The sequence below is a fragment of the Rana temporaria genome, chromosome 2 (assembly GCF_905171775.1).
Source record: "Rana temporaria chromosome 2, aRanTem1.1, whole genome shotgun sequence".
Taxonomy (NCBI): domain Eukaryota; kingdom Metazoa; phylum Chordata; class Amphibia; order Anura; family Ranidae; genus Rana; species Rana temporaria.
Genome location: NC_053490.1, coordinates 344,901,801 through 344,929,308, shown reverse-complemented (window position 1 = coordinate 344,929,308; position 27,508 = coordinate 344,901,801). Strand labels below are relative to the sequence as shown.

The 27,508-nt window shown below is 47.3% G+C and overlaps 1 protein-coding gene across 2 annotated transcripts in view; it reads left to right on the top strand.

The window, feature by feature from the left end:
- The window catches only part of TMCC2 (transmembrane and coiled-coil domain family 2), a 155,633-nt gene that overhangs the window by 25,667 nt on the left and 102,458 nt on the right, over nucleotides 1–27,508 (top strand). Inside the window, exon 2 of one of the 2 annotated variants that reach the window (XM_040337556.1) lies at nucleotides 11,329–11,916. The exons of the other annotated variant lie outside the window; for it this stretch is intronic. Within the exon in view, the coding sequence (XP_040193490.1) occupies nucleotides 11,329–11,916 (588 nt within the window). The remainder of the gene's footprint in view (nucleotides 1–11,328; nucleotides 11,917–27,508) is intronic. 2 annotated transcript variants of the gene reach the window in all.

The following is a 27,508-nucleotide window of genomic DNA, read 5'->3' as shown; positions in this document are numbered from 1 at the left end:
TAAGTCAGTAAACATAGCGTAACCTGCTGCATTCTACAGTTTAGTATTGCATGTGACCACATAACAATAATCAACAAGAGAAAAAGAGAGGAGGAAACTGAGAAAGGGAGGGAAAGGAAGAAAGAAAGTATAGGGCAAAAATAGGGTTTAGGTTACCGTGTCTGCTCCCGGCGTGTCCTCCCGCCGATGCCACTCCTCCCAGACCTCATTATGGGCGTCTAGGCTGTCGCGTATCCTGGCAGTCATCCTCTCCATCAGCTCCACATCTTTGACCCTGGCGTATAAGGCTTCCTGAGTCGGTGGCGTGGATTTCTTCCCACCAGCTTACGCCCAGCACATAAATACGCCCAGCCATATGCCCGTTCATCGCAAAAGTACACCCGCTTTCTTCTCTTCCCCCTGGAGCAGAGTACTTTTGCGGAGCCATGTCTGATGCTGAGACTGACAGGGACAGGAGAAAAAAAAATTCTCTGCTGATGAGAGGGCTATCCTCACCTCAGCCATCTCTAAATTTGATGTCTTCCTCCATGGCGCACAGAGTGCCAAGACCAGCAGGGCCAGGAAGCAAGAGATCCCGGAGAAGATCACCCTGGAGGTCAATGCCCTTGGGCATGAATCCAGGACCTCTAAAGACATTGGCAAGAAAATTAACAACATGCGTCGGCGTTTCCGGGATAAACTGGCCAGCATCAGAAGGCACCTCAGGGGCACTGGGGGCGGACCAGCTTCTGCTGTGAAGTTGACACTGGAGGAGGAGGTCATTGCTATGTGCCTGGAGCAGGAGCAGGTGGAGGGCTTTGACTCCAGTGATCAGGACTTGTGGACAGGTAAGTGTGTTTTATCCCCCATCCGTTGTGTAGCATGTGAGGGGGTGGAAGGGAATATGTGACAAGTGTGTGGGTCCACCAACATGTGAATGCTTTGTGTCATCCACAGATGTGCTGGAGGGAGCTGGGCCGTCGTCTGCCGGTGTCCGACCAACGCCATCCCCGAAACATCTGCCTCAGCCTGACCCCCTGGGAAGCCATGATCCATCGGTGGAGGGGAGTGCCCACACCTCTGCTCTAGAGGTAGTTGAGGAGGAGACAGTGGATCTTGATCTTGAGGAATGTCTCTACTTTGAGGAGGCTTCCATTTTCCCCGGATCCTCAGAGACCTCCACCCCATCCAGGGCTACCCCCTCCAGGGCTTTTCCGTACAGACGGACTCAACTGGCTACTTCCCCTAGGAAGGCTCTGGCCAAGACTAGGGGTGTAGCCGGTTCCCTCCAAAAAGGGCTTGCGAGGGAGCAGGCAAGGCAGACGCGCCACATGGCCAATATTGCCGGCGACCTGCATAGAGTGGCTGACAGCCTGGCCTCTTTTGCTGGGTCCTCGGACATGCAGCAGTGCCTCAGCCAGCAGGCGGCCCATACCCAGGCCATAACAGACTGCCTGCATGACATCAATGCCAACTGTGCAGCCATGGCCACAAGTCTCTGTGACCAAAGTCAGACCCTGGATGCCATGCATCAGCATATGTCAGCAGGGGTTCCCTCGTCATCTGGGGACGTGCAGGCCACCCAGGAGCGGCCCAATGTGGCAATTGTGGAGCTGCAGGCCACATCATCTGGGATCCTGGCAGAGGTGAAGAGCCTGGGGGAGGCTGTGCAGGCCAACACTGCTGCCATCCAGGCAGAGGGTCGGCAGAACAGGCGCCTCCAGTTGCAGACCAACGCCCACCAGCTGCGGATGCAGGCGGAGACTAACACTGTTCTCACCCGCATTGCCGTTGCGTTGGAGGGCATGCAGGCTACATCTGCCATCAGAGTCAGGAGTGACAGACCAGGGGATGATCCTCCTCCTGATGCCCCACCCCCCCATCCGAGTCTCCCCCCAGACAATTGAGGAGCCGTACCCGTGGCACTAGGCCTGGCCCACTAGAGGGCAAATTACTGTTCTGTTTTTTTTTGCTCAGAGTATGAGCTTTATTTTTTGTTTTTGTTGGACATGCACAGAAGTATGTGCCGTCCTCCTGTAAGGGCATGGTCCCTATTTTATTTTTATTTTTTGTCACTGCACACGGTGAGGAGTGTAGAAGTGGTGCCCGGACACCCGTTTGCAGGGGCAGGGTTTGCCCGTTGCTGCTACAGTGTGACTGGTGTGTGAGTGTGTGTATGTGTGTGTGACATTCCTGCCAGCAAGGCCTGTCACCTTGGATCGTCAGGGAGAGGTTATCCCCACGACAGTGTGAATGTGGTATGAATGGACAGCAACATCATTGGGGCCTTGGTGTGGAGTTGCTGCTCCCAAGTCCTGCACGGTGGACTTGGGCTAAACCAATGTGAGGTGGATGTGGTGTGTGTGAGCTAGGGACCACAGTGGTGTGCATGCTTGCATTGTCCATGTGCCATGATGAATGTGTGTGTTTAACGTGCAAAGATGCATTCCACGAGGCAACTCCTGACTGCTGTTCCCTCAGCAGACGGGGTAGCCTCGGGCAGGGGGGGACTGTGTGGATCGGGGGTCAGGTCATCACATATGTCAATCTCCAGACCCTTTCTCATGGCGTAGTTGTGCAGCACCCAACATGCACCGAAGATCTGGCAAACAAAGTTTGGGGAATACAACAGGGTCCCCCCGGACTTATCCAGGCATCGGAAACGGGACTTCAGGATGCCAAATGTGCGCTCCACCACTGCACCGGTGCGTATGTGTGCAGCATTGTATCTTCTCTCTCCTCTTGTTTGGGGATTCCGGTATGGAGTCAGGAGATGGGTCCCAAGTGCATATACAGAGTCACCTGGAAGAGAAAAGAAAGGAGGATGTTAGTCGTGCATGTGCCCCTCGTGATGTCTGCATCATGGGGTCGGACAGTCATGCCTGACACCCATGTCACTCACCAACCAGCCAGCTGTCCCTGTACACGTTCTGTTCGAATTCCGTTGGGATGTTGCTTTGACGGTATATGTAGCTGTCGTGGTTGGCCCCGGGGTGTTTAGCACGGACGTGCCATATGAGGCATTGGGCATCGGCTATCACCTGTAAGTTGATGGAATGCCACTGCTTACGATTGCGGTATATGTGCTCTGTGGCACGGGGGGACTGTAGTGCCACATGTGTGCAATCAATGGCCCCGATGGTGCGTGGGAATCCGGCAATGCTTTAGAAATCCTGCATTGCCTTCTACCGCAGGTGCTCATGGGTGGGTTTGATGATGTGGTGGGACATGCGTGTGAGGATTGCGGGGACAACCTGGTGCACGCATCTGCTCATGGTGGATTGTGACATCCCAGACACGACTCCACTTTGGAAAGATTCACTGGCAAGGAAATAGAGTGTTGTCAGTACCTTGACTAGTGGCTGCACTGCATGTGAGCGTTCTGTCTGGCTGGTGATTTCATCATGCAGGGCTGTGGCTAATTCCAGGATGGCATCAGGGCTGAATCTGAAGAGGCGGTACACCTCCGATTCCCCCATGCCAAAAACGTTCATGCCCTCCTCTGTGCCTGTGGACGCAGTAGTGCTATGACCATGGCTGCCCCTGGCATGTTGGCATACAGATGTGTTGTCCTGCAAGTGTGGTTGCTCAGCTCGTCCGTAATGGTGATGCTGCAGCTGCTCTCTAGCTGACCTGTGCACGTCTGGTGCTGAGTTACACCTCCTTTATGGGGAATAACTTTGCGCCGGACGTACAACTTATGCACACCGTGGGTAGTGAATGTTCGTGAATCGTCATATTTCCCTCATTTGCATATTTGAATACAAAATCAATGGGAGCGCCACATGCGTCCAGCGTAAATATGCGCCCACGCTACGCCGGCGTAGACAAGTTACGTTGGTGGGATGAAGCCTGTTTTTAGGCGTATCTTAGTTTGTGGGTCAGGCGCATAGATACGACGGCGCATATTTGCACTTACGCGGCGTATCTGGAGATACGTTGGTGCAAGTGCTTTGTGAATCCGGGCCTTAGTATTTACATATTAAATAGCAGAATTTATGATTTTTTCATTTTGGGATTTTTTTTGGACACTCTTTATTGGTTCGTCTGCCCTTTATGGATTTACCATTTGGAAGCCATAGTTCAGTTTTATCGTATGGCGAAATCTGCCTGTGTATTACTGTATAGTGAATATCGCCTTCTGGTGGTGCTAGGGAATGTCTTAAATAGCCTGTGTAGCCGCTATCTCCATGCACCTTGCAGATGTCTGTGTGGACAAAACACACAGGGCGGAGCTATAGCGGTGACCTCATTATAGCCACTGGCTAATTGTAAGGCCTTGTACACACGACCAAACATGTGTGCTGAAACTGGTCCGCGGGCCAGTTTCAGCATACATGTTCGGTCGTGTGTAGGCACGAGCGGGCCGAATTCCAGCAAACATTTGCCCGCCGGGCCTTTTCCCAGCAGACAAATATTCCTGGACGTGTTTTAAAACCGTCCGCTTCAATCCTGCCCGCTCGGACATGTACGGTCGTCAGTACAGACCTACCGTACATGTCCGAGCGCCCGCCGTCCCTCGCATGCGTCGAATGACTTCAACGCATGCATGGAAGCCTTTAAATGGCAGGCCCGCCCACGTCGCCGCATCATCGCCGCGTCATCATCGCGGCGAGGACGCGGACACGCCCCGCGTAATGTTTACGCGCGGACTTCTGTACGATGGTTAGTACAACCATCGTACAGAAGCCCTCTGGCAGGCATGTACGGTGAAAACGGTCCGACGGACCGGTTTCATCGTACATGTTTGCTCGTTAGTACCCGGCCTTACATTTGTGAGTACCTTTCTCCTTTATCAGTTTAACAAGTTTTAAGATAGTACACAATGAATTTCTCTTCTCTTTCCTTTTTGTGTATATTCATGGCATTTTTTATAACTGGAGTACTTGCTCGTACTGATCTAATTCCTATAATCAGAGTACCCGTGCTCGAAGAGATTTTTCCACTACTACCAGCCTGTTTAGTGGGGAGCATAAAGTGCAAGCTGACCTCTATTAACTTGAGGTCTAATGCCGCGTACACACGATCTTTTTTTGGCATGAAGAAAAAGGTTTTCAAAAACTTAATTTAAAATGATCGTGTGTGGGCTACACATCATTTTTCAGGTTCTGAAAAATGACAAAAAAAAAATTCGAACATGCTGCATTTTTAAACGTCGTTTTAAACGTTGTCGTTTTTCGGGTTGTAAAAAATGATCGTGTGTGGGCTAAAACGACGTAAAATACCCGCGCATGTGAGAGCGCTCGTTCGGGTAAAACTACTGTTCATAATGGAGTAAGCACATTCCTCACGCTGTAACAGACAAAAAAGCGCGAATCGTCTTTTACTAACACGGAATCAGCTAAAGCAGCCCAAAGGCGAATGGAACTTCCCCTTTATAGTGCCGTCGTACGTGTTGTGCGTCACCGCGCTTTGCTAGATCATTTTTTAAAAACAATGGTGTGTAGACAACGTCGTTTTAATGATGAAGTTGGGAAAACTTTGTTTTTTGGACATGCTGAAAAACGAAGTTTTTTTTAATGCTGAAAAATTATAACTCTCTGGTAAGAGGCTTATTCACAAAAGATGGTGGAGCACCTCAGGCTGGAAGTTTTTTGGTTGGGACCTTTTTTTTTTATTGATTTGCCACAGGATGGATGTGTATATATATATATATATATATATATATTACTATTTGTATATTCCACTAACTTTATTTTTACACCATTTCACCGATAATGTTGGATGTATAACTTTGTAGGATGATATGATGAAACATTAAAGCACATTGGGCCAGATTCAGAAAGAATCGCGTAAGTTTGGGCAGGCGTAGCGTATCTCATATACACTACTCTGCCGTAACTTAGAGAGGCAGGTACCGTGTTCAGAAACAACTTGCGTCCTAAGTTACGGTGGCGTAGCGTATATGGGCCGGCGTAAGCCCGCCTAATTCAAACTAGGCTGGTAGGGGGCGTGTTGTATGGTAATGAATCGTGACCCCACGTAAATGACGCACCTAACGAACGGCGCATGCGCGCGCATGCTCAGTATCACGTCGAATTTTCTCCCTAAGTTACGCCGGCTCAATGTTTAGTCGACGTGAACGTAACCTACGCCCATCCCCATTCACGGACGACTTACGCAAACAACGTAAAATACGACGCTGTTCCGACGTTTCCGACGTCCATACCTAACATGACTTACCCCTGCTTTATGAGGGGTAAAGTTACGCCGGACCTAAGCCTTACGTAAACGGCGTAGCTAAATCCGACGGGCGCAAGTACGTTGCTGAATAGGCGTATCTACCTCATTTGCATATTCGACGCGGAAATATATGGAAGCGCCCCTAGCGGCCAGCGTAAATATGCACCCCAAAATACGACGGCGTAAGAGACTTACGCCGCTCGTATCTTGGCAACAGTGAGGCGTATCTGATTCTTTGAATCAGGCGCCAAGATACGACGCCTCACATTCAGACTTACGACGGCATATCTGGAGATACGCCGTCGTAAGTTGTTTCTGAATCTGGCCCCTGGTGTTTAAGATTTTTATTTTTATTTTATGTTTTGTTTTGAAGTAAAAGAGCAACACACGTTGTTGGCAAGTAAGATTTTTTTTTGTTTGTTTTAAAAATACAGTGCAAAACATTTCTTTTTTCACTTCAAATCGCTCGTTCAACTTTTTTTTATTAGGAAGTCACATGCTGTATGTAGTGCAGGTTTTGCACAGACTGTCATAAACGGCATTTGTCCAGCCTTTTGTGTAACACTGCTATGCTTGAACTAGAGAGACTGTACTAAGGAAGATATTTTTTTTTATATTTGATTTTTAGCCGATATGATCTAAACCAGGGCTCGACAAATCCCGGTCGCCAGGTCGCCATGGCGACTAGAAATAGTGTCCTGGCGACTTGGCTTGGAAGGTGAGCTGGCGCCATCTGGTGGTGAGCCGTTGGTATTACAAGTTATTACCGCCAGATGTGAGCTGGCGCCATCTGGTGGTGGCCGTTGGTATTTCAAGTTAAGCTTAACAAGTTAAACAGCAATTCTAATGTCATTTTTCACAATTTTTCACTGCCATCTTCTTCCCTCTAATTAGAACCCCCAAACATTATATAAATTTTGTATCCTAACACCCTAGAGCAGGGGTCTTGAATTAAAATTTAAGGAGGTCCGGTCACTAAAATTTTCTTTGGGCCGAGGTCCGAATCTCAAGTTCCCATTTGTCCCCATCGCAGCGCCCCTTTAAATCAGGTGTCCCCATCACAGCGCCCATTTACATCAGGTGTCCCCCATCACAGCGCCCCTTTACATCAGGTGTCCCCATCACAGAACCCTTTAAATCAGGGGTCCTCATCACAGTGCCCCTTTACATCAGGTTTCCCCATCACAGAACCCTTTACATCAAGTGTCCCCATCACAGAACCCTTTACATCAAGTGTCCCCATCACAGAACCCTTTACATCAGGTGTCCCCATCACAGCGCCCCTTTACATCAGGTTTCCCCATCACAGAACCCTTTACATCAAGTGTCCCCATCACAGAACCCTTTACATCAAGTGTCCCCATCACAGAACCCTTTACATCAGGTGTCCCCATCACAGAACCCTTTACATCAGGTGTCCCCATCACAGTGCCCCTTTACATCAGGTGTCCCCATCACAGTGCTCCTTTAAATCAGGGGTCCTCATCACAGTGCCCCTTTACATCAGTTGTTCCCATCACAGAACCCTTTACATCAGGTGTCCCCATCACAGCGCCCCTTTACATCAGGTTTCCCCATCACAGAACCCTTTACATCAAGTGTCCCCATCACAGAACCCTTTACATCAAGTGTCCCCATCACAGAACCCTTTACATCAGGTGTCCCCATCACAGAACCCTTTACATCAGGTGTCCCCATCACAGTGCCCCTTTACATCAGGTGTCCCCATCACAGTGCTCCTTTAAATCAGGGGTCCTCATCACAGTGCCCCTTTACATCAGTTGTTCCCATCACAGAACCCTTTACATCAGGTGTCCCCATCACAGTGCCCCTTTACATCTGGTGTCCCCATCACAGAACCCTTTACATCAGGTGTCCCCATCACAGTGCCCCTTTACATCAGTTGTCCCCATCACAGAACCCTTTACATCAGGTGTCCCCATCACAGTGCCCCTTTACATCTGGTGTCCCCATCACAGAACCCTTTACATCAGGTGTCCCCATCACAGTGCCCCTTTACATCTGGTGTCCCCATCACAGAACCCTTTACATCTGGTGTCCCCATCACAGAACCCTTTACATCTGGTGTCCCCATCACAGAACCCTTTACATCAGTTGTCCCCATCACAGAACCCTTTACATCAGGTGTCCCCATCACAGTGCCCCTTTACATCAGGTGTCCCCATCACAGAACCCTTTACATCAGGTGTCCCCATCACAGTGCCCCTTTACATCAGGTGTCCCCATCACAGCGCTCCTTTAAATCAGGGGTCCTCATCACAGTGCCCCTTTACATCAGGTGTCCCCATCACAGCGCTCCTTTAAATCAGGGGTCCTCATCACAGCACTAATTTACATCAGGTGTCCCCATCACAGCGCTCCTTTAAATCAGGGGTCCTCATCACAGCACTAATTTACATCAGGTGTCCCCATCACAGTGCCCCTTTATAGCAGATGTCTCCATCGCAGTGCCCCTTTACATCAGGTGTCCCCATCACAGTGCTCCTTTAAATCAGGGGTCCTCATCACAGTGCCCCTTTACATCAGGTGTCCCCATCACAGCGCTCCTTTAAATCAGGGGTCCTCATCACAGCACTAATTTACATCAGGTGTCCCCATCACAGTGCCCCTTTATAGCAGATGTCTCCATCGCAGTGCCCCTTTACATCAGGTGTCCCCATCACAGTGCCCCTTAACATAAAATGTGCTCATCATTGTTCCCCTTAACATAAAATAAGGGGCACCCTGATGGACACATTTTATATTAAGGGGCACTCTGATGGGCACAACAAAACGTAATCCTTAACATAAAATGTGTCCATCAGCGTGCCCCTTAACATAAAATGTGCCCATGGACACATTTTATATTAAGGGACACTCCGATGGGCGCATTTTATTTTAAGGGGCACACTCATGGGAATATTTTTAATGTGTACGCTGATGGGCATATTTTATGTTAAGGGGCACTCTGATGGGCACAACAAAATGTGTCCATCAGTGTGCCTCTTAACAAAATATGCCCATCAGCGTACACATTAAAAATATACCCATCAGAGTGCCCCTTAACATAAAAAAGTGCCCATCAGCGTGACCTTTAACATATGCTCAGTAGTGTTGACAATAAAAAAATATTCCCAATTAATAGTGATCGCAAACTATATGAACGTGTCACATACCTAGAATGCAGGAGGGGCAGATGCTGCAAGATAAGGAGCCGGGAACGAGTAGCAGGGGGTCACATGCGCGCCCCTCGCAAGGAGAGGACCCGGGAACCAGGAGCAGCAGGGGCGGGGCACGCAAATGACGTGAGAGCCAGGCGTGGCCCCTACTCGCAATGTGTGCAAGGAGTGGACTGCGAGCTGCAGGGGGCGGGGGAAGGAACGTGACGTCACGCCCCTACTCGCGGCCGTACGGCTTGTAAACTTTCAAGACCTGCAGCGCACACTGGCAGCGTCACTGGTTGCTGGGGAAACCCGCGGTCCCAGCATACCAGTGCTGCAACTTGTAATTATACTGGCGGTCCGGGCAGAAGTGTCTCTCGGGCCGCACTCGGACCGCGGGCCGCCATTTAGTGACGGCTGCCCTAGAGAATAAAATGGCGATCGTTGCAATACTTTCTGTCACGCCGTATTTGCGCAGCGGTCTTACAAGCGCACTTTTTTGGGAAAAAATTACACTTTTTTTAATAAAAAAATAAGACAACAGTAAAGTTATCCCCATATTTTTTTTATATTATAAAAAGATAATGTTACGCAGAGTAAATTCATACCCAACATGTCACGCTTCAAAATTGCGTCCGCTCGTGGAATGCCGACAAACGTTTACCCTTTAAAATCTTCATAGGCGACGTTTAAGAAAATCTACAGGTTGCATGTTTTGAGTTACAGAGGAGGTCTAGGGCTAGAATTATTGCTCTCGCTCTACCAATCGCGGCGATACCTCACATGTGTGGTTTGAACACCATTTACATATGCGGGCGCTGCTCACGTATGTGTTCGCTTCTGCGCTCAAGCTCGTCGGGACGGGTGCGTTTTCTGGCTCCTAACTTTTTTAGCTGGCTCCTAGATTCCAAGCAAATTTGTCAAACCCTGATCTAAACTATGGCCAGATCCCATCACTGGACTATCTCAGGGCCCACGCATTCCAAACAATATTCAGCATACTGTATTTCAGGGCTTTTCTAATCTGTTTATTCTGGGTGACCTTTAAACCTTACTGCTTGGGTTAATTTGTTGAACTGCTGGTTCATTGACCAAAGCCATCATGATTTATTAATTATTTACATCCTTTTGTTTGTTTGTCTTTTGTCACTGTCACACAATCCTATTTTTATTGTTTAGTGATACATCTCATAAAATCTGTTCTTTGTCACCATCATTTTTTTCCCCTTGAATACTTTTGTTATGCAGATCTTTCGATTGAAAAACGCTGTTCCTCACCACTGGTTTCTCTGAGCTACTTTATTTTTTAGAATGTCACTAAAGATCTGCTTCTCTTTTAATCACACCTTGGGTCTCTTTCCTCTACTCTTCTGTCAGTATTGTGGGTTAGGCTTCAGTGGAGACACTAGTCTTGGAACCTGATAGCCAATGTGAAAGCCTGTAAATTTTTCATGATTGTAATGTGACATTCTCTTGCTGGTTTTGCCCAGAGTCTCTGAGTCTACATACTACATGATTTCAGGCCTGACAGGCTGCAGTGCTTATGGAGATTAGTTAGGACTCCGGTTTGGTACATATATTTGTCTTTCTTAAATGCAGTATTTCTAAAACTGTTGATTTAAAAATTAAGAAAGAGTATATATATATACATTACAGTGCATCTGTATGCTTGCTATATGTGTGCATGCTAGTAATTGTAAATTAGTAAATGGATTAGAGATAGCTTTTTCATTATTAAATGTTCTGCTGTGGTTTTTCCTCATCGCATTGTGTACACAAGGTGCAGATCACATGAACATCGCACATATACAGTATTTCGTTGTTTTAATGCTATTTTCGCATTTCTGTGGCCTTAACATTATTTAAAGCTTTATCAAAAAGATGGCGGTCTATTGAGATGTCCAGCAGCAACTGAAGTCTTTATTCACTATTACAATACTTTATTTAGCCTGTTACATAACAGGACGGTCACTGCATGTATCACAGATGCCCTTCTTCTCTACAGAAAATCCAGCAGCTTTCTGAGGGATCAATGTTTGGACACGGACTGAAGCATCTCTTTCATAGCCGGCGGCGTTCAAAAGAGCGGGATCATCAGGCTTCCTCAGAACCCCAGGTTGCTTGCTCAACCCCAGGTCCTCAAACCCCACATGCATCCCAATCTGCCCCTTTATCATCTTCTGACCATGACTCTGCAGATGAAAAAGAGCGATCTCCAGAAATGCACCGAGTGTCTTATGCTGTCTCTTTGCATGATCTGCCAGCACGGCCAACTGCCTTCAACCGTGTTTTACAACAGATTCGCTCACGTCCTTCTGTAAAGAGAGGCTCTGGACAGCACGGAAGTGGCAGGCGGAGCAAGAGTGGACCTGGAGAAACTGCTCATCATCACCATCACTCACAGTTGCGTGGAGGGAGTCCTCACCTTCCCCGTCGTCCTCCACCAATGGATGGTGGTTTAGCTGCAGTATTACACCATCACCAAGGCAGACCACGTTCTTCCTCCACCACTGATGCTGCACTGTTAGCTGGAGGTGATACAGCTGGTGCTGGCAGTTTTGCACATGAGGACCAGGACAGAGCAATAGAAAAGGTATGAAAGACATTAATTCAAAAACTATAACCAATGCATGATGTGTAGCACATGTACAGATTAGACAAAAGTGAGTTGGCTTGACATTTTCTTTAAAAGAAAGACAAATCTTTAAAAGTTTTTTACACAAAGTGAGCAGTGAGGAAGCAAATTTAGACTGAGAATTTGGGTATAATTTGAGTAAACCAATTAAGCAGACCAGATATTATATAGCTGTTGATACATTTCATTGATTTAAAGGGAATGCATATTGGTTTTGTACATTTCTTTTTATTTGTTATTGTCAGGACTAAAAAATGTAGATTTTAAAATGTTTTATTCTTCTTGAAGTAAATATGAAATAGTTCTTCATAATAATTTGAAATAATTATTCATAGTTCTCATAGTTGACACTGTGGTCAGTTTACATGCCTCGTCATTGGCTCTCTCCTCCATCATCTCATCCCTCCCCTCCCTGCCTGTCAGCTCCATGTCCGGGCCTGCCCCCTCCGCTCCTGCTGCTCAAATTACTGTTATTTTTTTACACCATTCTCTCTGTTTATTCATGTAATCTGCCCTGTGTTTGTGCCTTATAAAAAAAATGCAGCTATATACCTAATTTCAGAGCACCCATTGGCACTCACTTGACCCCCCACCCCCCCGCCATGCCTGACGAAGGGGTCCTGCGTGACTCCGAAATGTTGCACTACACTTTTGATGTGATCATGCATTAAATAATTTGCTTGGATGCTTCCTTGTTGATCCATGATGTGCTGGCAAACATTTCCCTTGTAAAATGAAGACAGACACAGTTTTTGTTTTATTCAGCTGTATTTACTAGTGCAACGTACAACATCCAAGTGAAAAATAGAACACCAACATGTCAGAAAAAAAAATCAAAAACAGAATCACTGAGTTGGACAAAGGATCACCCCCTTATGTCAGTATTTTGTTGGACCACCTTTTGCTTTAATTACAGCCTTTAGTTTGTTGGAATATGTCTCTACTAACTTTGCACATCTACACTTTGCAATATTTGCCCACACTTCTTTGCAGAACTGATCAAGTTCAGTTAAATGGTGATGTTTGTGGATTGTAGTCTTCAACTCATTCCACAGATTTTTAATGGGGTTTAAGTCTGGACTCTGACTAAGCCATGTAAGGACATTCACATTTTTCTCTTTCAACCACTGTGTGGTAATTTTTGATGTGTGCTTTGGGTCGTTGTCATGTTGGAAGGTAAACCTTCATCTCGTTAACAACTTTCTGGCAGAAGGCAGGCAGCAGTTTTTGACTGTATTTTTCCCCATCCATTTTTCTTCTATCCTGACAAGTGTTCCAGTTCCTGCTGTAGAGAAACACCCTCATAACAGATATTAACACCTCCATTTTTTAACTGATGGAATGGTGTTTTTTGGATGGTGAGCTGTATTGGATTTCCTCCAAACATATTGTTCGGTGTTGAGGCCAAAAAGTTACATTTTAGTCTCATTTGCCCAACTTAAACGCATCTTGAAGATCCTGAGGCCACATGGAAAAAAGGTGTTATGGTCAGATGAGACTAAAATGTAGTTATTTTGCCTCAAGACCAATGCAGTGTTTATGCTTTGGGGGGGGTTTTCTGCTAAGAGAACAGGACAACTTAACCGCATCAAAGGGCAATGTAGCATCAAATCTTGGATGAGAATCTTCTTCCCTCAGCCAGGGCATTGAAAATGGGTCATGGATGGGTATTCCAGTATGATACTGACCCAAAACACACAGCCAAGGCAACAAAGGAGTGGCTCAAGAAGAAGCTCATTAAGGACCTTAAGTGACCTAGCCAGCCTTCAAGCCCTAATCCCATAGAAAATATGTGGAGGGAGCTGAAGATTCGAGTTACCAAACATCAGACTCGGAACCTTAAAGTGGAGGTTCACCCTATAAAAAATTTCTAACATTATATCCAGCCCAGTTCTGCAAATAAAATGACACTGACCTTTTTTTTTTTCTTCCCTGTAGATATCGTTTAGCCATAGAATTCACCGCGGCTTCCAGGTAGGGAATCCCGCGGGAGTGGGCGTTCCTATTGACATGCCAATCAATTGGCATGCTAAACGACGGCGCACACAGCGCGTCACGACTTCCCGAAGGAAGCTCGGGTAGGCTCAGCACAATTCGGTGCCTGCGCACCAGCGCCGAATAGAGCGGAGCCGACCCAAGCTTCTTTCGGGAAGTCGTGACGCGCTGTGTGCGCCGTCGTTTAGCATGCCAATTGATTGGCATGTCAATAGGAACGCCCACTCCCGCGGGATTCCCTACCCGGAAGCCGTGGTGAATTCTATGGCTAAACGATATCTACAGGGGAAAAAAAAAAAGGTCAGTGTCATTTTATTTGCAGAACTGGGCTGGATATAATGTTAGAAATGTTTTATAGGGTGAACCTCCACTTTAATGAATTGGAGAGGATCTGCAAAGAGGAGTGGGGCAAAATCCCTCCTGGGATCTGTACAAACCTGGTGGCCAGCTACAAGAAACATCTGACCTCTGTGATTGCTAAGAAGGGTTTTGCCACCAAGTACTAAGTCATGTATTGCAAAGGGGTCAAATGTTTATTCTGCTCATTAAAATGCAAATCAATTCATAACTTTTTTTAAATGCGTTTTTCTGGATATTTCTGGTATTCTGTCTCTCTGTTACAATAAACCTACCATTAAAATGATACACTGAACATTTCATTGTCAGTGGGTAAATGTACAAAATCAGCTGGGGATCAAATACTTTTTTCCCTCACTGTATAGCCGCTAGCAATAATCACGGTGTGTTCTTCCCCCGCTGAGTTTTTGTTCCCTCAGCGGGGGAAGAACACACCGTGATTCCCTACAGTCTTAGGGCCCTTTCACACGGGACAGATCCGTGATGATCCACCCCGTGAACCTCCGCTTGCTCAGCGGTGATCGCTCGGCTGATTCCCGCTGAGCCGGCAGATGACAGGGCGGTCCCTGCACACTGTGCAGGGACCGCCCTGTTAGATCTCCGCTCTCCCCTATGGGGGGATCGGATGAACATGGACCGTCTATCCGTGTTCACCCTATCCGATTTGCAGACGGATGAAAAAATAGGATTTTCCTCCTTCAGCAGAATCGGAGGATTGCAGACACTGATGAGATCGGGTGTCAGCGGATGTTCATCCGCTGACACCCGTTATCTCATAGGGATCAATGTATGTCCCTTTTTCATCCATGTGAAAGGGGCCTTACACAGTCAGTCTTGATGTGGGAATCAATAGATTGCTCCATCTATGGCTGGCCTAAATGTTTTAAGGTGTGGTGACCAACCACTGTTTCATTATTTCTCTGCTTGCCAGTGTAGCTTTACGAATATTTTGCAGGGGAGATCAATAGCCAAACAGGCATAACCTAGGATTTTTAGAGAGTGAGACCCAATTTTCTTTAAATCATTGATATATAATAATAATTTCATCATAGATGCCACATTTACCCCTAACATAGGTGGTTAGACACTATAGCTAGTAGGGTTGTCCTGATACCATCTTTTAAGACCGAGTACCGATACTCGCCGATACCGATTACCGATAATTTTCATTTTAACAGTGGCACTTTTATGCAGTACTGACGACGCGTGGACTGTGTCAGTTTTTTTTTTTACTTTTACAATTTTCTTTTAAAAAAAAAAATTACAATTTTTTTTGTTATTCTTTTTTACAGTTACTATGTTCAGTTATGAATGGACAGTCAGTGATCACTGACTGTTCATTTGGAAAAGGGCTCCTTTCCCCACTCTCCATCCTGACAGATCGAGGAGCGCGGTGGGGGACCAGAGCAGAGTACAACAGGGGGACAGGAGCGGAGCATGGCGGGAGACTGAAGCAGAGCACGGCAGGGGACCAGAGCAGTACACAGAGGGGACATGAGTGGAGCATGGCAGGGGACAGGAGCAGAGCACAGCAGGGGATCGGAGCAGTACATGGAGGGGGACAGGAGCGGAGCACGGCAGGAGACCAGAGCGGAGCACGGCAGGGGACCGGAGCAGTACATGGAGGGGGACAGGAGCAGAGAACCGTGGGAGACCGGAGCAGAGCACGGCAGAGGACAGGAGTGGAGCACGGCGGGGGACAGAAGCAGAGCACGGCAGGGGACTGGAGCAGTACATGAAGGGGGACAGGATCAGAGCATGGCAGGGGACTAGAGCGGTACATGGAGGGGGACAGGAACAGAGCACGGCGGGAGACCGGAGCAGAGCATGGCAGGGGACTGGAGCAGTACACAGAGGGGACAGGAGCGGAGCACAGCAGGGGACCGGAGTGGAGCACAGCGGGGGACAGGAGACGGAGCACGGCAGGGCACCGGAGCAGTACATGGAGGGGGACAGGAGCGGAGCATGGCGGGAGACCGTAGCAGAGCACGGCAGGGGACTGGAGCAGTACATGGAAGGGGACAGGAGCAGAGCACCGCGGGAGACCAGAGCAGAGCATGGCAGAGGACAGGAGTGGAGCATGGTGGGGGACAGAAGCAGTACATGGAGGGGGACAGGATTGGAGCACGGCAGGGGACCGGAGTGGTACATGGAGGGGGACAGGAACGGAGCACGGCGGGAGACCGGAGCAGAGTACGGCAGGGGGACGTAGCAGTACACAGAGGGGACAGGAGCGGAGCACGGCAGTGGCCCGGAGCAGTACAGAGAGGGGACAGGAGTGGAGCACAGTGGGGGGACAGGAGCGAAGCACGGCAGGGGACCAAAGCGGTACATGGAGGGGGGCAGGAGCGGAGAATGGCGGAAAAGCAGAGCATGGCAGGGGACCGGAGCAGTACACAGAGGGGACAAGAGCGGAGCACAGCAGGGGACCGGAGCAGTACATGAAGGGGGACAGGCACGCAGCATGGCAGGGGACCGGAGCAGTACATGGAGGGGGACAGGAGCGGAGCACGGCGGGGGACCGGGACGGTACATGGAGGGGGACATGAGCGGAGCACGGCAGGGGACCGGAGCGGTACATGGAGGGGGGCAGGAACGGTACATGGAAGGGGACAGGAGCAGAGTACGGCGGGGCACAGGAGCAGAGCATTTAGGGGGACAGGAGCACCACTGCCTGCCCAAGTATCGGATTAGGCATCGGAGCATTTGCCCGAGTACAAGTACTCGGGCAAATGCTCGGTAGCTGCACTGATACCGATACTAGTATCGGCACAACCCTAATAGCTAGCTTCTGTGTTCACCCATAGCAGCCCCCTTTCCCATAAGGCAAGCAGGCCTACTGGTACTCAGTTGTTCCCAGTTCTTATACACAATGCTGTAGTGCCTGGCCACAACATCGGGGAAGGCGCAAACTGAGCAAATTAAACAGGTACTTTGGGTAAACAGGCAGAAGAGTTCAATAACAGTCCAGGTACAAGGCAGGAAAGGTTCAGAGTAGTCAGGGTCCAATCCATAGTCAAAAGGCAGGCATAGTTCAGAGAATAGTCGATATCCGATCCGGGGGTCATAAACAGGGGGATCCAAACAGCAGGACAGGTAGGTAGAGCTTAAGCGCGTATTGCACATGCTATAACAAGCATGAGATTGCAGGCTTGTTATAGGCTGGCTTAAATCAGGTTTGGTCTCAAGCCAGAAACTGGCTGTATCAATCACCTTGTAGGTCAGTGGTTCTCAACCTTTCTAATGTCGTGACCCCTTGATAACATTTCACAAATTGTGGGGACCCCTAACAGTAAAATTATTTTCGTAGCGTGGAACCCATACTACAGTGGTATTTCGCAGCAGTGACACCTATGCTGAAATCAGGAGATAGGTTCTCCTTCAGCCCCTCCCACTTCACTTTCCTCACCAGTCAGCTGACTTCTAGTCTCTGCCCCCCAGCCATGCCGTGAACTGAATGGGCAGCTGCAAAGAGGCTAAGTGGGCGGCCGCGGGCTCTAGGAACAGCCCAGCTGGGCGGCCAAGAAAAGGCTGGGAGAGCGGTGTGAAACAGGCCAGGATTTGGTGACCCCTGGCAAATCATCATTCGACCCCCAAGGGGGTCCCGACCCCCAAGTTGAGAACCACTGTAGGTGGACAGACAGGAAGAATGCATCATAGCAAAAACCAGTATGCTGGAGCTAGCAGCTATGATGGAGCAGGAGAGCTTCAAACTCCTGACACCAGAATTCCAGAGACATGGAGGCATTCCTATAAGCAATTTATAAAGTTGGCCTGCGCAAGCTTGTACAGTATGTTGGGCCTTCCTTTAGGCAAGGACTTGGCGCTTTCATTTTGTGAAAAAAATGTAAGGCATAATAGGCTCTGTGCATAATAAGGAATTTGGTTTTCTTCCATTGAGTTGATTTACTAAAACTGGAAAGTGCAAAATCTGGTGCAGCTGTACACAGTAGTAGGGGTGCAACGGATCAAAAAACTCACGGATCGGATCGATCCTCGGATCAGTCACAGATCGGTTCATTTTTCGGATCAGCAAAAAAAAAAAAAGACTAATCTTGTTACACTCACAGAGTTTTAGATTTCACAGTTATTTTCAACACAAAATAACTGTGACTTATATGCTTAAATACAGTGGCCCGGATTCACGTAGCACTTACGCCGACGTATCTCGAGATACGCCGCGTAAGTGCACCTATGCACCGTCGTATCTATGCGACTGACTCTGAAAGCAAGATACGCCTGAAACTAGGCTTCATCCGACCGACGTAAGTTTCCTACACCGTCGTATCGTGGGCGCATATTTACGCTGGCCGCAAGGGGCGCTCCCATTGATCTACGATTCAAATATGCAAATGAGTGAGATGCGCTGATTCACGAACATACTTGCGCCCAGCGCATTAATATACGCGGTTTACGTAAGGCTTATGTCCGGCGTATAGTTATTCCCCATCTATGAGGCGCAACTCATGCAAAGGTATGGACCAGGGAACAGCCGTCGTATTTTACGTCGTTTACGTAGTAGTACGTGAATAGGGATGGGCGTAGGTTACGTTCAAGTCGTAGGCATTGATTCGCAGTATCTTAGGCGTTCGTTCCGACGTGATTCTGAGCATGCGCACTGGGATACGTCCATGAGCCGGCGCATGCGCCGTTCGTTATTCGTATCTTGATGGCGCTTGACCCATCATTTACTTGGGGTCACGCCTCATTGGCATGGCTCACGCCCACTGCCACTTACGACGAGTTACGCCGAGGGAACCCAGCGTAGATTTGGGAGCAAGTGCTTTGTGAATACTGTGCTCGCCGCTCTGCGCTACGTCGGCGTAGCGTATATTCGATACGCTACGCCGGCATAACTATGTGCCGCTTTATGTGAATCCAGTATATGTAAATCTGACGGACTGTTTAAATGTTAAATTTTAAAAGCCGCAGCAAACCTGCTGACCTTACATGGTTGCTAATGTGAAAGGACACCTCTGATTTTCACATTTAACTTAATGTGAAATGTGAAAATCAGAGGTGTTCTGTCACATTAGCAAGCATGTAAGGTTTGCTGCTGCTTTTAAATTTTAACATGTAAACAGTCCGTTGGATTTTCAAATACTGTATTTAACCACTTAAGCCCCGGACCAATACGCTGTCTAAAGACCCAAGGTGTTTTTACAATTTGGCAATGCGCTGCTTTAACTGGTAATTGCGCGGTCATGCAATGTTGTACCGAAACGAAACTTGCGTCCTTTTCTTCCCACAAATAGAGCTTTCTTTTGATGGTATTTGATCGCCTCTGCGATTTTTATTTTTTGCGATATAAATGCAAAAAGACCGTAAATTTTGAAAAAAAATGATTTTTCTTATAACAAAAAGTAAAAAATATCGAATAAACTAAATTTTAGTCAAATATTTAGGCCAAAATGTATTCAGCCACATGTCTTTAGTAAAAAAAAATCGCAATAAGCGTATATTTATTGGTTTTCGCAAAAGTTATAGCGTCTACAAACTAGGGTACATTTTCTGGAATTTACACAGCTTTTATTTTATGACTGCCTATCTCATTTCTTGAGGTGCTAAAATGGCAGGGCAGTACTAAACCCCCCAAAATGACCCCATTTTGTAAAGTAGACACCCCAAGGAAACTGCTGAGAGGCATGTTGAGTCTATTGAATATTTTTTTTTTTTGTAATTTGTTTTTTTTGTTTTGTTTTTTTTGTGATTGAATAATGACGAAAAAATTAAAATAAAAAAATGTTTACAAAAAGTTGTCACTAAATGATATATTGCTCACACATGCCATGGTTATATGTGGAATTGCACCCCAAAATACATTCTGCTGCTTCTCCTGAGTACGGGGATACCACATGTGTGGGACTTTTTGGGAGCCTAGCCGCATACGGGGCCCCAAAACCAAGCACCGCCTTCAGCATTTCTAAGGGCACAAATTTTTGATTTCACTCCTCACTACCTATCAAGGTTTCGAAGGCCATAAAATGCCAAAATAGCAAAAAAAAAAAACAAATGACCCCATTTTGGAAAGTAGACACCCTAAGCTATTTGCTGAGAGGCATGTCGAGTCCATGGAATATTTTATATTTTGACACAAGTTGCGGGAATATGACAAACTGATTTTTTTTTGCACAAAGTTGTCACTAAATGATATATTGCTCACACATACCATAGTTATATGTGGAATTGCACCCCAAAATACATTCTGCTGCTTCTCCCGAGTACGGGGATACCACATATGTGGGACTTTTTGTGAGCCTAGCCGCATACGGGGCCCCGAAAACAAAGCACCGCCTTTCAAGATTTCTAAGGGCTATAATTTTTGATTTCACTCCTCACTACCTATCACTACCTATCACAGTTTTGAAGGCCATAAAATGCCAAGATGTCACACAACCCCCCCAAATGACCCCATTTAGGAAAGAAGACACCCCAAGCTATTTGCTGAGAGGCATGTTGAGTCCATGGAATATTTAATTTTATGGCCCCAAGTGATTGAATAATGACCAAAAAAAATATATTTTACAAAACGTTGTCACTAAATGATATATTTCTCACATATGCCATGGGCATATGTGGAATTACACCCCAAAATACATTCTGCTGCTTCTCCTGAGTACAGGGATACCACATGTGTGGGACTTTTTGGGAGCCTAGCCGCGTACGGGACCCCGAAAACCAAGCACCGCCTTCAAGATTTCTAAGGGCATACATTTTTGATTTCACTCCTCACTACCTATCACAGTTTCGAAGGCCATAAAATGCCAAAACAGCACAAAACCCCCCCCCAAATGACCCCATTTTGGAAAGTAGACACCCCAAGCTATTTGCTGAGAGGGATGTTGAGTCCATGGAATATTTAATTTTTTTGCCCCAAGTCACTGAATAATGACCAAAAAAAAAAAATTACAAAACCTTGTCAATAAATGATATATTTCTCACACATGCCACGGTTATATGTGGAATTGCACCCCAAAATACATTCTGCTGCTTCTCCTGAGTACGGGGATACCACATGTGTGGGACTTTTTGGGAGCCTAGCCGCGTACAGGGCCCCGAAAACCAAGCACTGCCTTCAAGATTTGTGTGAGTGAAATCAAAAATTTATGTCCTTAGAAATCTTGAAGGCGGTGCTTGGTTTTCGGGGTCTCATACGCGGCTAGGCTCCCAAAAAGTCCCACACATGTGGTATCCCCGTACTCAGGAGAAGCAGCAGAATGTATTTTGGGGTGCAATTCCACATATAACCATGGCATGTGTGAGAAATATATCATTTAGTGACAATGTTTTGTACATTTTTTTATTTTTATTTTTTTTGGTCATGATTCAATCACTTGGGGCAAAAAAAAAAATATTCCATGGACTCAACATGCCTCTCAGCAAATAGCTTGGGGTGTCTACTTTCCAAAATGGGGTCATTTGGGGGGGTTTTGTGCTATTTTGGCATTTTATGGCCTTCGAAACTGTGATAGGTAGTGAGGAGTGAAATCAAAAATTTGCGCCCTTAGAAATGCTTTACAGAGGAGGTCTACTGCTAAAATTACTGCCCTCGATCTGCCCTTTGCGGTGATACCTCACATGCATGGTGCAATTGCTGTTTACATATGACTCCAGACCGACGCTTGGGTTCGCCTTTGCGCAAGAGCAGGGGGGGACAGGGATGCTTTTTTTTATATATATATATATTTATTTTGCTTTTTTTATTTTATTTGTTAACTGTTCCTTCCATTTTTTTTTTTTTTTTTACCATTTTTATTGTTATCTCAGGAAATGTAAATATCCCTTATGATAGCAATAGTTCTTTTTTTTTTAAATGGGGTCTATTAGACCCTAGATCTTTCCTCTGCCCTCAAAGCATCTGACCACACCAAGATCGGTGTGATAAAATGCTTTCCCATATTCTCAATGGCGCCGTTTATATCCGGGGGGGGGGGATATTCCCTCCCACTGAATGTAAAAGCAGTCTAGAGGCTAATTAGCCGCTAGGACTGCTTTTACATGAAAGCCGACCGCTGGCTGAAAAGAATGATACCAAGATGATGCCTAAACCCGCAGGCATCATTCTGGTATAACCATTCAAAGTCCAGCAACATACCAGCAAGATTGATCGGTGGGTATGCCCACCATTAGAATACCTCCCTTCATCCACCCACTTCTAATGATGGGCATACATGCACCATTTATATATGCCGAAGCATGGGGGCATCCTCCCGCAAAAAAGTTATGCCGCGTACGGTCGGACTTTTCTATGACGCGTACACACGGTCGGACTTTTCTATGCCGCGTACACATGGTCAGACTTTTCCACGGGAAAGCCTCCGTAGGAATGTCAACCGTATGTACGCGGCATTAGGAGCAAAATCGCTCCTCCGCCCCTAATGCCCCCATTCTTCGGCATATATGCTCTTTTTTGAACTGTGGTGGTGAAATCAGCTCCTACAGCATTGGAGTCGCAGCTTTATATATCGTGGGAGCAAACGCTGTTGCTGTTACGATAAATAAATCCGCACTGCAACTGAATGGCTTACCTGCTAAGCAAATGATGGTTAACATTAAAACAAAGTAACATTCCAGTATAACAGTAAGATCATACCATACCTGCAAAGCAAATACCTATAAAAAAAACATAGTAAAAAATAAAACATTTTTTAACGCAACCTGTGCCTAAAATATATATATGCCGAAGCATGGGGGCATCCTCCCGCAAAAAAGTTATGCCGCGTACGGTCGGACTTTTCTATGCCGCGTACACACAGTCGGACTTTTCTATGCCGTGTACACACAGTCGGACTTTTCTATGCCGTGTACACATGGTCAGACTTTTCCGCATGAAAGCCTCCGTAGGAATGTCAACCGTATGTACGCGGCATTAGGAGCAAAATCGCTCCTCCGCTCCTGCTGCCCCCATGCTTCGGCATATATGCTCTTTTTTTTAACTGTGGTGGTAAAATCACCTCCTACAGCACTGGAGTCGCGGCTTTATATATCGTGGGAGCAAACGCTGTTGCTGTCAAGATAAATAAGTCCGCGCAACAGCTGAATGGCATACCTGAAAACAGTAAAGTAAATTACATACCTGAAAAGCAAGCATGAAAAAACATAACAACAATAAAACTTTGCAGAATAGAATACAGTAAAAAAGAGAAGAACAATAGAGAGAGAATAGAGAGGGAGAGAACAATAAAACGACAACTATTTTTTTTTTTTTTCCTTTTTTAACACTTTTTTTTGTAACTGTTCAACTTTTCGGTTCCAGGTTTGGGTCTCTCAAAATGCGATGGCATCTTGGGAGACCCTCTGTAAGTGAGCCTAGCCTGTGTAATGTTTTGCCCTACGCTAATACTTCACTAGTGTGTGAAAGCGTTCAAAACATTCCCCAATATAAAGACCAGGATCGGCAGGACATTTGGGACAAAAATAACGGGTGTCACGCCTAAATCCGCGCTTGGTACAGACACGACATCTTCTTTGGGGGGTTCGTTGGGTAGGGGTACTCTCGATGGCATACAAAAAATGCCTCTCATGCAGTCGGCTTACTGCATTTGGTAGGGGATGGTGAGGTACAGTACCGCCTGGATACAGGAGTTCTGTGATGATATCCTTCTGGAATTGAAGGAAGGATCCATCCTGTCCTGAAGCTCTGAATACGACATGAGCATTCAGTAGAGCCAATTGGAATAAATGTAGAGACACTTTTTTGTACCAGCGTCTCGTCTTGCGGGCAATATGATACGGCGCCATCAACTGGTCGTTGAGGTCCACCCCTCCCATGTTTTGGTTATATTCGTGGACACAGAGGGGTTTCTCCACAACACCAGTCGCTGTACGAATTTGTACTTTCGTGTCTGCGTGAAGGGTGGTAAGAACGAAAACATTCCTATTGTCCCGCCACTTCACAGCGAGCAAATTTTTACATCTGAAGCAGGCTCTCGCCCCCAGGCTAAGACGGGCATCTACAAGCCTCTGGGGGAAGCCCCGGCGATTAGGTCGCACGGTGCCACATGCTCCAATCTGATGATCAAACAAGTGGCTAAAAAGTGGCACGCTGCTGTAAAAATTGTCCACATACAAGTGGTACCCCTTTCCGAATAAGGGTGACACCAAGTCCCAAACGATCTTGCCAGCGCTCCCCATGTAATCTGGGCATCCTTCCGGCTCTACCTCACTATCTTTGCCCTCGTAAACCCTAAAGCTCCATGTGTAGCCTGTGGCCCTGTCACAGAGCTTATAGAGCTTGACCCCGTATCTGGCACGCTTGCTGGGAAGGTACTGTTTGAAAGACAAGCGGCCAGCAAATTTAATGAGGGACTCATCAACGCATACAACCTGCTGGGGATTAAACAAGGCTGCAAAACGTTCGTTGAAATGGTTTACGAGGGGCCGAATTTTGTAGAGCCGGTCAAATTCAGGGTCTCCACGTGGACGACAAAGTGCATTGTCACTGAAATGCAGAAACCGCAGGATCGCCTCGTATCGTTTCCTGGCCATGTGAGCAGAGAACACGGGCATATGGTCAATGGGATGTGTGGACCAATACATCCGCAATGACGGAAATGGGTGTATGCCCATGTTGAGGGTAAGGCCCAGAAATGTCTTAAATTCGGAAACCTCAAGAGGTTTCCATTCTTTGGCAAGGCGAGACTGGGGATTAGCGGCGATGTAGGTACCAGCATATAAATTAGTCTGGTCCACAATAGATCCATAGAGATCTTCCGTGAAAAACAGCGAATAGAAATCAAGTGGCATAAAATTCGCTGTATCCACCTGAATACCGGGTTGGCCAGTGAATGGGGGAAGTACGGGTTCTGCAGAAGTGGTGGGGACCCAATCAGGATAGGCGAATTCTGCAGGAAGGGCACTATGGGCACGACGGGCCTGTCTCTGTCTTCTTCTTGGTGGCAGCGGGACACTACTTGTGCTTGCCACCTCGCCAGCTTGAACTGCACTTATGGGACTCGCCACGTCGCCAAGTGTTACTGCAGTGCTGGATAAACGACCAGGGTGTACTAGGCCGCTGGTGCTTGCCAATCCACCAGAAGGAATAGCGGCGCTAGTACTGGCTCTCTGCTCCATACAAGGGTCCTGCGGTTCTTGCTGCTCAACAACATCAGAACGGGATCGGGTACGCCTGGCCTTAGCAGGGACCACAACTCCGTCGTCCGAACTATCTGACATGGAGCCGCTGTCGTAAACGGGTTCGTATTCTGAGCCAGATTCTGTCAGACCTCCTCTTATTCACTATCTGACATGCACAGAATCCTGACGGCCTCTTCACCAGTGTACATTCGCTTTGTCATTTTGGACTCTAAATTTAGTCGTACACTGGTGATGATTCACAGGTAAAAAAAGCACCTGACTATAGAAAGGAAAATGTAGAAAACGCTTCGAAAAAAACTGTTAGCGATCGCAGGGATCAGGCCTGTCTCTGCGACCGCTGCAGTTATGTGTCTTGTGGTTTTGAAGTGACAGTGATCGATCGATACTGCACTTGGGTGGGTTGGGCTGGGCAGAGGGGGAAAACGCAGGTGCTAGCGGGTATCTGGGCTGATTCCGCTAACAATGCGTTTTTGGGTACCCTAAACTGCTGGGTACACTAGTATAGATCTGATCAGATCAGGTATCGATCCGTTCAGATACTATACCACTAAGGGGGGTGTATGCTTTGCGAGTGGGTGTAAGCGGTACTGGCACTAACCTAACGCTACCTGGGGCGACGCAGACCCTGACTGACGCTAAAATTTAATTTATATCACCCGCCGGGCGATCAGGGGGTTAAACCTTTATTGGGTTATATACGGCGGGTGCCCTGATGCTATAAACAGCAAACTAACCAACCAGCGTCAACCGTAACACTTATACGGTGATCACTGGTGAAAGGGTTAACTAGGGGGCAATCAGGGGTTAAAAACTTTATTTATGGGGGTTCCTAACGCTATAGAACCTGGCGGCGAACCTCAAAAAAAAACTAACTGCCTAGCGCCAACAGTGACACTAATACAGCGATCAGAAAGTCGATCGCTTAGTGACACTGGCAATAGGGGGTGAAAGGGTTAACTAGGGGGCAATCAGGGGTTAAAAACTTTATTTATGGGGGTTCCTAACGCTATAGAACCTGGCGGCGAACCTCAAAAAAAACGAACTGCCTGGCGGCAACAGTGACACTAATACAGCGATCAGAAAGTCGATCGCTTAGTGACACTGGCAATAGGGGGTGAAAGGGTTAACTAGGGCGGTGATCAAGGGGTTAAACTTTTATTAGGGGGGGGTAGGGGGCTACCCTGGACCTAAAGGGGGCTAAAACTAACTGCCCTAACACTTTTTTCTGTAACACTGACACTAAATGCAGTAATCAAAAAAAAATTACACTGCATTCAGTGACACTGTTACAGGAGACTGGGGGGGCGATCGGCGGTAACTGAAGGGGTTAAATGTGCCTATGTGTGCTGGTGTTAGAGTAGTGTTGGGGTGCAACTTACGTTTGTGATGTCTCCTCTCCTCAGCGGTGGTCGATATGACCACCACGAGGAGAGATCACACACTTCCTCCTTCCTGTTGTTTACACTAAACACAGGAAGGAGGAGTGCAGGGGAGCGCTGGCATTGGCTGAGAGCGATCGCAAGGGGATGGCTGAAAACGGACAGCCATCCCCTCATCCCGGATCGCTTCTGCAGCCGACGGAACCACCGCATGTACCGGGGGGGGGGTCCAATCGGACCCCCGACCCACGTCAAGCAGGGCACGTATATATACGTACATGTGCCTGCCTGTGCCATTCTGCTGACGTATATGTACATGCGGCGGTCCTTAAGTGGTTAAGCATATAAGCTCCGTTTTGTATTGAAAATAACTGTGAAATCTAAAACTCTGTTGGGTGTAACACGGTGTCTGCTTGCCCCCTTGCCCCCTTCTCACTATCATTACTGTGCAGGAGTGTGGGGTAGAGCAAGATGGCGGCGACGAAACGTCACTTCCTGACGAACCAGCCGCCACTGGGTGTACCAAGATGGCCGCCGCTCCGGAGCTAGGCCGAAGCCAGGGACTTTCCTATGGCCGAGGCTGCGGAGCGCTCCGCGGATCGCATGGTGTGCCGATCGGAACAGGGTGACCCATTCGGATCGCGGATCGGTGACGATCCGTTGCTCCACTACACAGTAGCCAATCGGCTTCTAAATTCAGCTTGTTCAATAAGCTTTGACAA